This window comes from Terrapene carolina, unplaced genomic scaffold, assembly GCF_002925995.2.
Source record: "Terrapene carolina triunguis isolate 2854851 unplaced genomic scaffold, T_m_triunguis-2.0 Scaffold33723, whole genome shotgun sequence".
In the NCBI taxonomy this organism is placed as follows: domain Eukaryota; kingdom Metazoa; phylum Chordata; order Testudines; family Emydidae; genus Terrapene; species Terrapene triunguis.
The window spans coordinates 581,272-593,583 of NW_020698074.1; the positions used below are offsets into that span (position 1 = coordinate 581,272).

Here is a 12,312-nt window from a genome sequence, read left to right on the forward strand (position 1 = left end):
TTTACACTATCCAGGATGTGTTATTTCTGGTAACTTTATTAAACTGAGTGAAACTACTGACTGCTCATATTTATCAAATCAGGTGTGTCTATCAAACGTTAATATTAAAACAATTGGCAGGTGTGCATTTTTTTTGGCAGGCAAATGTACTTTGAGCATTGAATAAATGGTAGCCACATATCTAAGGGTCTATTTTTGCTGGGTACACACATAATTGATGTGTTCATTCTTCTATAACCTCCCATATTTTGGGAGAACAATTCCTTCAGTTCTGGACTGTCTCTCTTTTCCAGTAACAGACTATCAGTAGTCTAATGGCTATTAGCTGATGAGAGATTGATTTTTGCATTTCTCTGAGTGTTACCATTTTTGCTAAGAAACCCCAAGATTAGCAAAGGATCATTGGTAATAAATAGCTAACACTTTAAAAAGGCAAATTATCTCACGTGGAACCATACTGATCCCCAAATGGATCATCTAGAAGGTTAGGATCTTTAGATCTCTACCACTTGAGCTAATGGAACAACTGCTAATGGTAGCAGTAGGCTGTTATTAGAGGAGGACAAGGCAGAGACTTTACAAGTGGGTTTGACAGCTGTTTGCTGACAGCAGAACAGTGTTATGATTCAAATTCTGGGTTCCATTACAGGTGCTGAAGAGTGTTTCTTAGTGGTTATAAACCCTTCTGCTCTTATCCACCCTCTCAGACTCCTGTCCTTTCCTCACTCTCTGCTTACCACTTTCCCCCATGGAGCTCCTAGCCTCTCTCTGCTTTCCCCCCTACTTCTCAGCCCCTGCAACCCTCTCTGCAGTCCAGTCAGGCTCATTTCTCTTTCTCCTCATCACTGACTCTCCCCGTTCTCCATTCCTGTGTCTCGAACCACAACAACCAGAAAGGGCAACTGCAGGAAAAGTCTTGCTCAGCCACTACAGTCCCACACTAGAGTATACCCAGAACAAACTTCTGAGAATTTACCTGCCAAACTATAATACATTTCTATTGAGCAAGGGAGAACTGAGATTTTTCAAAAGCTGAGACCTTGGCCAAATTTGGGTGAATTTTCACAGGGACAAAAAGGTACATCCCTGGCATCAAGCTGATCCCCCTGCCAAAATTCAAGTCCCTGTTCCAAAGCACAGAGGCACTAGAGCTTCTCTATTATATAGACTTAGGATTTTTTTTTTTTTTTTTTTTTTAAGGAAAAAAATCCTGTATTTTTCCTTAATCTTGTTCTCTGAAACGGCTGAACTATTTTAGCTGGAAAATAAATTCCATTTGAGGCAGGCACCCACCACAGAAAATTTCAGCCCAAACAGCTGAAGTATGCCAAGGTTATATATAACAGAAAAAACAGGGTCTTACAATGGAAAGTGATAGCAGTCTTAACTATAGGTGGAACTGGTATCAACGCATATAATAATGCAATTCTGTATCAGAATAAACACAGAACAATACAAAAAATCTTAAATTATGGCTAAGTCTAATTTAAAATATGAACATAACTTTCTAGATGGTCAATTTGTAAGAAACAAGTCTATTTGTATAGCAATGAGAGCATACCTCTGCCAGCTATACTTGCTGGGCTGGCTGTGGACCATTTAGAAGATAAAGGACGACTGAAAGAAAAGCAAACAATAACTACATTAGTAAGATAAATGTCAATTGGATCCAAAGAGCAATTATATATTAAGAAACACTTTTCAGTCCTTCATCTTTTTACTTCGATTTTCTATTTCTACTTTCAGGTAACACACATTATACAGAACGACCTATAAAGCATGCTCATCCTAATACATCATCTGTTTTTGAACATTATAAAATTAATTCCTTGCTATAGTATTATTTAATACTTTGGTGACTGCAGACATAATATAAACCCTTTAATATAAACTGAAGACATACAGAACTATCAAGTTCCAGCCAGAGGCTTGAGGGAAATATGTTGGGTGCTGAAGGTGGCTCAATTCTGTTTCTCTTGCTTTGCTTTCTACACTTCCTCACATATAAACCCCACTTAAAAAAAAACAAAAAAACAATCTCTTCTGAACCTACTCCCTGCTCCAACTCTTGTTCTATATTTTCTTCCAATCCTGCCTTGGTGAGGAGTGCTGCACAAACAAAATTTTCTGGTTTACTCCTCTCCCTTAAGCACTAATTGTCAACTCTCTCCTCTGCCTGATGCACACAGGTACAGAGTAAGGAGCCAAAAACTAGTTCTCTTGTTCTCAAGAGCAAGGAACACTCCCTTTATTAGTGCTCAGCCTCTAATTCTGGCTATATGCTTCAGAAGTAAGAAAAGGAGAGACTAAAAGACAAAAGGAGACTAGTAGAACACTAACTAATGAGAAGACAGCGGATGGCAGGATATTTGTTCATTGATTCATCTATAGGCATTTCTATGTTAGGACACCGCTTGGAGGAGAAAAAACACAAACATAATATTCTATTGCTTAAGACAAATATATATAGTTCCTAAGCATTAATCTGGCTGGCAGTTTGGTAGGGCTTGTACTGTACTGTTACATGATAGTTTGGTATACTGACACCTGTGTCAAGTTGATATATTGCTTTTTAAAGAAAATCTTTAGCTGTTATGGTTGCAAAGAAAACCTCAAATATGCAAGTGTTTAAATGATGCAGAGATTTCTATGCAAGTGTGCAGAGCCTGGAACAATAGCTCTGAAAGGTTGTGAATTGACCCATGCATTTGATTCAGGAGTTAATTCAGAGGTCCAGTGATCATTTAAATGTCAGAATTAACTATTTAATTCCTCATGTGAGAAAGGAGATCGCAGATCTGCACAATTTACTGGAAGTGACATCTCATTTTTATGACACAGTGTAACCTGGCCCTCGCCGGCCTAGGCCCCAAAAACACCCAGAGGTGTGCACCTGTGTCCTTTCATTGTTTGTGTCCATTCCCACCACCTACTATTTACAAGTATTTACAGAGACCAACACTCTTGAAGACTACTAGCTTCCCAGCCAGCAGGGATCTAGAGGCCACAGCCTCTAGAGGTGCAGCACCTGTGTCCTTTCATTGTTTGTGTCCGTTCCCACCACCTACTATTTACAAGTATTTACAGAGACCAACACTCTTGAAGACTACTAGCTTCCCAGCCAGCAGGGATCTAGAGGCCACACTCCTCCCTTTCCTGTCTCCCCCTACTTCCTGTCTCTTAGCCAGCTTTATAGGGCAGGCTGGCTACCCAGGCCTGCAGGTGGATCCTCTCTGGTAATTAGGGTGTGGCCCCTCAGCCAGCCCAACTAACCCTTTTTCCTCTGGAACAGGGCTAACAGGGGCCTGGCTTGTTTCTCCTAGCCAGCACCCTGTTACACACAGCTAGGTGGTGTTTGGAAGATACTGCCATTTATTTTATCCAACTAAAAAAGGACTAAACCTAAGGAGCCAAGCAGAGCACATGGGCATATTCAGGCCCCAGTGAGGGGGATCCAAGCTCAGGAAGCCCAGTGGAGTTTAGACAGGAGGCCCAATTTTATTTTGAACACTTGCAGAATCTAATTTAACTTTTTTTTTTTTTTTAGTGACTCACATGGGTGAAACTTATTTTGTGAGCAGAGCTTAGAAGAGTACTCCCCACACAATTCTATCCCTAAATGCCACTATCGTAAAAGTTAAAACAGCATAGTCAAGAAGGTAAACTAGAAAAGTGCCAGTCTCTGAGTAGCTTGATTAGTATGTTGCAGATCCTCCCTTTCTGAAGTGATCTAATTAACTTCATTTAAATCAGTTTCTTTGGGTACATCTTCACTACCCGCCGTTTCGGCGGGTAGCAATCGATTTATCCGGGATCGATATATCGCATCTCGTTAAGACGTGATATATCGATCCCCGAACGCGCTCACCGTCGACTCCGGAACTCCACCAGAGCGAGCGGCGGTAGCGCAGTCAACGGGGGAGCCGCGGCCGTCGATCCCGCGCCGTGTGGACCTCAGGTAATTCGATCCAAGATACTTCGACTTCAGCTATGCTATTTGCGTAGCTGAAGTTGCGTATCTTGGCTCGATCCCCCCCCCAGTGTAAACCAGCCCTTTGTAAGATTGAAGGAGTCCATTTACCAAGCTTCCGTAATGATGGACATGATAATTGAAAAAAAGAAAATATTTAGTTCTCAACTCCTTTAGCTACTGGATGAACTACACAGGATTTTTTTCCATGACAAAAAGTTCTAACATTAATAGTAGAGGCTAAATGGGGAGCATGGGGGGCGGGGGAAGGAGAGAGAAATAGTGACAGATAAAACTAACAATCCTCTAAACTTTTAAAATTCCCCTTTTGTAGGTAATAAAATTTCAGGTCAAAAATTAACTTTCCAATCTTGTGAATCTATTTTAGTAAGGATGCTGGCAGAAGTAATATCACTTATTCTTGTAACAATAGTGCCCACAGTATACTATACAATTAATCCTGGGCCCAAAAGGATCTGTAAGATTTATATTTATTTAAGATTCTTCTAAGTTAATAATATTGAAAACCATAGGGAATCACATACACTGATAAAAGGTGACATACTGATATAGACAGAATCCCAAGCTCAGTGTAGGGAAGAGGGAGGTGAACAATCACAATAAAAGCCAGAGTAGTAACTTCAGGTAACTCAAAAGGTAAAAATCACTCGTGTTTTTATTTCAATTGCTTTTAATATTAGGATTTCCTCATCTAGCTCCCAATATTCCTACACAATGTACCTTAAATAGTTTGGGAGTTACATGGCTCCCAACACAGAGATGTAAAGATACTACCCAGCAATGTTAAGTCTTTGGTAAGATTCTATCTTATCCACAATTCAATATTCAGTCCAAATGCAACGCTTCTAGTTTCATGAAGGGATTACAAATGAAGTTCCTAGTAGTGATTATGCATTAGCTTAAGCAAAGGGTAAGCAAACCATCTGTGAATGTACATATTCGTTGTTGAAGATTAAGTGTTGCCAACACCGTTCCCTATAAATTTCTATTTAAAAATGTTTATATAATTACAAATGATGTATTGCAGCTAAAATTTGGCATAGATAAGGGAAGGGACACAATTTGTAAGGCTACTAGTCAAAAGTATTGCTGCCAAAAAATTAACATTTCAGTGGGGGAGAGGGGGCAATTCTTTCTACTCCCCTTTGGCCTACAAACAAAATCAGTGAAATCAAGTTAACTCATTTCGGAAGATCACTAGTCTAGACTAAGGTCTTGACAGTTTTGGTTTCCCAAAATTTGGCACAATTCAGATTGGTTCTGAGAGCTGAAGTGGTATATTTGTTTTCCACACAGATTTCTATTGCAGCCTATACTAGATGTGATTTAAGAACAGAACCTCATATGTTCAGGATGTCTTCCATAATTTGAAGGATAGAACCTCCACGTACTACTCTTTCCATCACCACATGCAGCTTCTATTTATGAAGCAAGGCCAGTCCTTTTCCAATGAGGCTTCTAGATGAAGATAAGGTGTACCTATTGAGGATAGCAGTACTGTTCTGCAGCTAAGTGCCAATTTCAACTTCATTTTAGCAATTAGAACAATACTGAAAAAGAAAACTGAAGAAGTAATTGTAAAGATAAAATTAACTCATTTTTTTTCATCATAGAACTTACACTATTCCACTGTTCAGTGAAACTGAATTTCAACAATTTCCACCCCACCATGAATCTCAGCCTGGACCAGTCCACACAAGAGATCCACTTCCTGCACACTACAGTGCAAATAAGCTATGGTCACAAACACCACACTATGGGTACGTCTACACTACGAGATTAATTCGAATTTAGATAATTCGAATTTGGGAAACAGATTGTATAAATTCGATTGTGCGCGGCCACACTAAGCACATTAATTCGGTTTTTAACCACATTAATTCGGTGGTGTGCGGCCACACTACCCCATTAATTTTAACCACATTAATTCGGTGGTGTGCGGCCACACTACCCCTAATTCGAATTAACAAAATCGATTTTGGTGCTACTCCGCTCGTCGGGGTGGAGTACAGAAATCGATTTTAAGTGCCCTTTAATTCGAAGTAACTGGCTCCGTTGTGTGGACGGGTTAAGGATTAATTCGGATTAACGCAGCTAAATCCGAATTAAAGTCGTAGTGTAGACCAGGCCTCAACCGGAAACCTACTGACCGCTTTCATCCAGACTACATCACACAATCCATTGTCTACAGCCAAACTCTAAGATACATCCGCATTTGCTCCAATCCCTCAGACAGAGACAAACACCTACAGGATCTCTATCAAGCGTTCTTAAAACTATTATACCCCTCTGGTGAAGTGAAGAAAAAAACGGTTACTCATCCTTTTTGTAACTGTTGTTCTTCGAGATTTGTTGCTCATATCTATTCCAGTTAGGTGTGTGTGTGCACGGCTGTCGGAAACTTTTCTCTAGCACCTACACCCGTCAGGCCGGCTGTGGAGCCCCCTGGAGTGGCGCAGATATGGCGCTCTATATACGACCCTGCCGACCCGACCCCCCTTCAGTTCCTTCTTTCCAGCAACTCTGACAGATGGGAAGGTGGCGGGGGGGGGGGGCGGGGGGAGAGAGAGAGAATGGAATAGATATGAGCAACACATCTCGAAGAACAACAGTTAAAAAAGGGTGACTAATCATTTTTCTTCTTCGAGTGCTTGCTCATATCAATTCCAGTTAGGTGTCTCCCAAGCCTTACCTCGGAGGTGGGGTCGGAGTCAAGGTATTGCAGATCGAAGCACCGCTCTGCCGAAGGCCGCATTGTCCTGAGATTGGTGAACGATGGCGGAGTGTGACGTAAAGGTGTGCACTGAACACCACGTGGCAGCCCTGCAAATTTCCTGAAGAGGTACGTGGGCCAGGAAGGCTGTCGACGAGGCCTGTGCCCTGGTGGAGTGAGTCATAATGGCAGGCAGAGGAACCTTCGCCAAGTCATAACAAGCGACAAGTGTGAATATAGGCTGTGATCCAGGAGGAGATCAGCTGGGAAGAGACTGGAAGACTTTTCATCCGCTCTGCTAAAGCGACGAACAACCGGGTTGTTTTGCGGAAAGGCTTCATTTGGTCAGTATAGAAGGCGAGGGCCCTTCTAATGTCCAGCGAATGCAGCTGCTTTTCATGAGGACTGGAGTGCGGCTTTGGGTAAAAAACTGGCAGAAAAATGTCCTGGCTAACATGAAAGCGGGACACGACTTTGGGAAGAAAGGCAGGGTGAGGTCTAAGCTGCACCTTGTCCTTATGAAAAATAGTGTACAGAGGCTGAGACGTGAGCGCCCCCAGCTCAGACATGCGTCATGCCGAGGTGATGGCCACCAAAAAAGCAAGAGAGATAGAGGAGCGAACCGGAAGCTAATGGCTCGAAGGGAGCACCCATGAGGCGAGAAAGAACTAAATTAAGGTCCCAGGCCAGAACAGACGGCTTCATCAGGGGATGAATCTTCTCCAAACCTTTCAGGAAATGTCCCACGATGGGGTGCACAAATACCGAGCGCCTGGAAACACTGGGGTGAAAAGCCGATATAGCCACGAGATGGACCCTGAGAGAACCGAATGCCAGGCACTGGTCCTTCAAGTGCAGGAGATAATCCAGGATACACGGGACTGAAGCCTGGAGCGAAAGCACCTGCCTTTGGGCACACTAGATACAAAACCTTTTCCATTTCGCTTTGTGAGTGGCCCTGTAGATGGCTTGCGGCTCTCCAGAAGCACCTGCCTCACCGGGTCCGAACAGGCGAGCTCTGCCTGGTTCAACCACGGATCTTCCAGGCCATGAGGTGGAGCAACTGAAGGTCCAGGTGAAGGAGGCGGCCGTGATTCTGCGAGATGAGGTTAGGAGCGAGAGGTAGACGTACCAGGGACTGGACCGACAGGTCCATGAGGGTGGGTGGTACCAGCACTGGCAAGGCCAAGCTGGAGCCACCAGTATGACGTCCGCCATGTCCCTGTGGACCTCAAGAAGCACTTTGTGGATGAGTGGAAATGGTGGGAAAGCATACAACAGTTGACTGGACCATGGAATCAAGAATGCATCTGGATCAAGCCTGGGCTGTGACCGTGGAAGGAGCAGAAGGTTGGACACTTCCTGTTGGCCTGCGTGGCGAACAGGTCGATTCGGGGAAACTCCCAACTGCGGAAGATTGAGTGGATGATGTCCAGACGAATCAACCACTCGTGCGTAAGGAACAGTCAAGCTGTCCACCAGCACGATCTGAATGCCCAGCTTGGAGAGGGATGGAGTGGGCTAGATAAAATTCCCACAGTAGGAGGGCTTCCTGACAGAGAGGAGAAGATCGGGCTCCACCTTGCCTGTTTATGTAAAACATAGCTGTGGTATTGTCCATGAGCACCAATACACAGTGGCCCTGCAAGCGGGACAGAAACGCTTGGCACGCAAGGTGGATTGCCCTGAGCTCTTTGATGTTGATAGGCAGAGCCAGTTCCTCCACCTGCCATAAGCCCTGAGTTGTCAGGCTTCTGAGATGCGCTCCCCAGCCCAGCGCAGACGCATCCATTACCAGAGTCAAGGTGGGCTGGGAAGGGTGGAAAAGAACCCCAGAGCCCACCATGCAGGGGTCAAGCCACCATCATAGGGAATCGAGGATATGCCTTGGAACGGTCAGCACCATGTCCAGACTGTCATGGCCAGGGCGATACACGGCGCGAGCCACTCTTACAGAGGCCTGAGTCGCAATCTGGCATGCTGCACCACGTAGGTGCAGGATGCCATGTGGCCCAGCAGCCTGAGACACTGCCTCGCTATGGTGGTGGGAAAGCTGCAAAGGCTGCTGATTATCTGCAAGAGGGCCAGATGCCACGCCTCTGGGAAGAACGCTCTCGCTTGATTGGTATCAAGGACTGCCCTGATGAACTCTATTCTTTGAGTCGAGGTGAGGACGGATTTGCTGACATCGAAAATGATGCCTAAGCGTTCGAACTTGACTCTGACCATTTGCACCTGTGATTCCACCTGCTGACGAGAGCAGCCTCGGAGGAGCCAGTCGTCCAGGTAAGGGTAGACATGCATGCGATGGCGGTGAAGGAACGCTGCCACGACCGCCATGCATTTGGTGAAGCCGCAGGGAGCCATGCATAAACCGAATGGGAGAGATGTGAATTGATAATGTACCTTGTTTACCATGAAGCAGAGGAACCATCTGTGAGACAGGGTGATAGACATGTGAAAATAGGCATCCTTCATATCGAGGACGGCGTACCAGTCTCCCGGATCCAGAGAAGGGATGATTGTGCTCAAGGAGACCATGCGGAACTGCTAAGTACCCTCAGGTCCAGAAGTGGCCTTAGGCCTCCCTTTGCTTTGGGGACAAGGAAGTAACGGGAGTAGAAACTCTTGCCTTTGAGCTCCTGGGGCACCTCCTCCACTGCTCCTAGAGCGAGGAGGATCTGAACCTCCTGGATGAGAAGTAGCTTGTGAGAGGGGTCCCTGAAGAGGGACGGAAAAGGGGGATGGGAGGGTGGGGAGGAGCAGAAGTGGATAGAATATCCAACCTCTACTGTGCGGAGCACCCACCTGTCCGACGTAATAAGGGACCACGCACGGTAGAAGCGGGATAGACAGTTCACAAAGGGAGGATAAGTGGCCGGGTTGTGGACTGGTAATCCGTCCTCGTGCACACCTTCAAAAGGGGTGCTTAGGGCCTGGAGGGGGCTTGGACTAGCCCTGGCCCTGCCCAGGAGGGCGGCGCGACAGCCTTCACCGACTATATCTATTCTTCCTGTGGGAGAAGTCCTGCCTGGGCCTAGTGGGGAAAGACAGCTGCTGGGTGGTCTGCACTTTGAAAGCCTTCCTTTGGGTCACCGAGACATGCATGCCGAGGGACTTAATGGTGTTACGGGAGTCTAGAGTTTGTCTGCTCAGGCCATCAAATGGGAGGTCCTGAATTGTTTGCTGAACTTCAGGAGGGAGACCCGAGGATTGGAGCCAGGCATTGCGTCTCATCGTGATACCCGACGCAAGGGTACGTACTGCCGAGTCCGCGGCATTCAAAGAACCCTGGAGGGGAGTCCAGGCTACTATTCTGCCCTTCTCAGCGATGGCCCCCAGTTCAGCCCTTGACTCAGATGGGAGAAGCTCTTTGAACTTTTGAATTGCAGACCATGCATTGTAACTGTACCTGCTCAGGATCACAAGCTGGTTAGCGATCAGGAGAGAAAGGACCCCTTTTGAATAAACCTTCCTCCCAAACAAATCAAGGCGTTTAGCGTCTCTTGATTTGGGCACGGGCCACTGCTGACTCTGCCTCTCTTTTTCGTTCACCGCCTACACAACAAGGGAGCATGGAGGGAGGTGGGTGAAAAAATATTCGTACCCTTTAGTGGGAACAAAGTACTTTCGTTCGACCCCTTTGGCCGTAGGGGGAATGGAGGCAGGCATTTGCCAAATAGTCTTGGCGTTAGACTGGATAGTCTTTAGCACAGGTAAGGCCACCCAAGAGGGACCCTCTGGTGCCAGGATGTCCACCACAGGGTCCTCGTCCTCTACCACCTCCTCCACCTAGAGGTTCATATTTAGGGCCACCCTTTGGAGGAGTTCCTGCCGTGCCCTGTAGTCCATGGGTGGTGGACCGGATGTGGAGGTACCTGCCACCGCCTCGTCAGGAGATGACGAGGAAGAAGCCACCGGTAGGACCGGTTCCGTGGCGGCCTCCTGATCCTCTGGGACCGGTTTCTCCCGAACCCTGGTGTAGCCTCCACCGGGGGTGGGGTTGGATCCAGGTTCTGCGATGGATCCTGAGGTGGACAGCTGATGGTTGCCTCAGGGAGGCAAGACCCCGAACGGGATGGTGGGGGAACGCTTTGGGGGGGCACTTTGGGCCTGATGGTATGTCTAAGGGGTCCAGAATTACCACTGGGGTTGCCAGTGGGGCACTGAAGCGTCCTGTCTAAGACTTCCCGGCCCTGATCTGGGCACTTCCGATGCCCCCGACGCTCTGCTTGACCTGAGGGAGGCCAACTTTGAGTGGGAAGGCCAAGGGGTGGCGGTGCGGTACTATCCCAAGGAAGCCTCCTCCTCGAATGGATGGAATGAGTGCCGTGGGGAATAACGAGGACCAAATAGTGACTGGTGGTGCTGCTGCGGGGAACGGCAGCGAGATGTGGAGCGGTGCCAGGAGGTCGATCGGTGCTACGAAGTGGGGCTTCATCTTGGTGGGGAGCGGTGCTGCGATTGAGGCCTGAGCTGAAGCGGGGACTGGTGTCTGGAGCGGGATCTGGAACGGTGCTGCAAATGGGAGCGGTGCCGCGACGTAGAGTGACAACTGGGAAGTGCAGTCCGAGGTCGATGCGAGCGGTGCCGCAAGATCACAGATTGGGATCTGGACCTCGAGCAGGACCACGACCTCTCAGCCGATGACCACCTCGAGCGGGAATGGCTCTGAGGGTCGGGGCTGCGAGACCAGTGCCACAAGTCAGACTGGCGTGGGGCATAAGTGCGGCGCCGGGACTCAGAACGGCGCAGAGATCCTGGTTGGGGGGCAGACGGCCCGCACATAGCCGGTTTGCCTCTTGACAGTGCCGGGCCTTGGGGTAGCGGAGGCCTTGAGACTGGGGACTTGGGCGCCGTCATTTCGATAAGCCCCTAGTGGCCTCAAAAATGTCCAGTGTGGAGGGTAGCATGACTGGAGCCGCGGGGAGTCCAGGAGCGCGGGGAGTCCAGGAGCGCGGGGCTTCCTGGGGAGACAGGGGCCCATGAAGGTTGAACCTGACCGTAGGCCCATACTCCGCACCATGCCCTGCCAAGGCTGCAGTTTCCATGTCAGGCCGTTGTGGAGGATTGTCCTTAGCCTACTTTTTGTGGGCAGCCGATGAGTGGGAGTGGTGTCAAGGGGAACGCTTCTGTGCCCCGGGACACTGCCGGCCCCTGGGAGGGCATGCTGAGTCCTTTTTCGGTGCTGTGGACAACACCGACGGAGGAACGCTCCACACCAAGACGCTCGGGGCCGGGTCCTGCTGCGGATGGAAGGCAGACTCCATGAGGAGTTGTTTTAAAACAAATGTCCCTCTCCTTTCTAGTGCGAGAGTTGACGGCCTTGCAGATCTTGCACATGTCCGCCTGATGGGCTTCTCCCAGACATTGGAAACAGGAGTCGTGGGGGTCGCCCACGGGCATAGGTTTGGCACAGGAGCTACAGGGTTTGAAGTCCTGGGATGCATGCCCCAGAGCCCCGCGAGGCCCTCGTTGAAGGGGAAAAAAACCCCCCAACCACTAAAGACTACAATTAACAACTAGAAGAGAACAATTAACTAACAATGGGTAACTATATATAAAGATAAGCAGAAGAGCTAGGGATTAGTGGAGCACTTGAGAGCAA

General features: G+C 47.7%; 1 protein-coding gene across 1 annotated transcript in view; it reads right to left on the reverse strand.

The window, feature by feature from the left end:
• LOC112110664 (CLIP-associating protein 2) overlaps positions 1 to 12,312 on the reverse strand; it is a 271,547-nt gene that overhangs the window by 109,816 nt on the left and 149,419 nt on the right. The window contains exon 17 of the mRNA XM_029914219.1: positions 1,562 to 1,617. Coding sequence (XP_029770079.1) covers positions 1,562 to 1,617 — 56 coding nt within the window. The remainder of the gene's footprint in view (positions 1 to 1,561; positions 1,618 to 12,312) is intronic.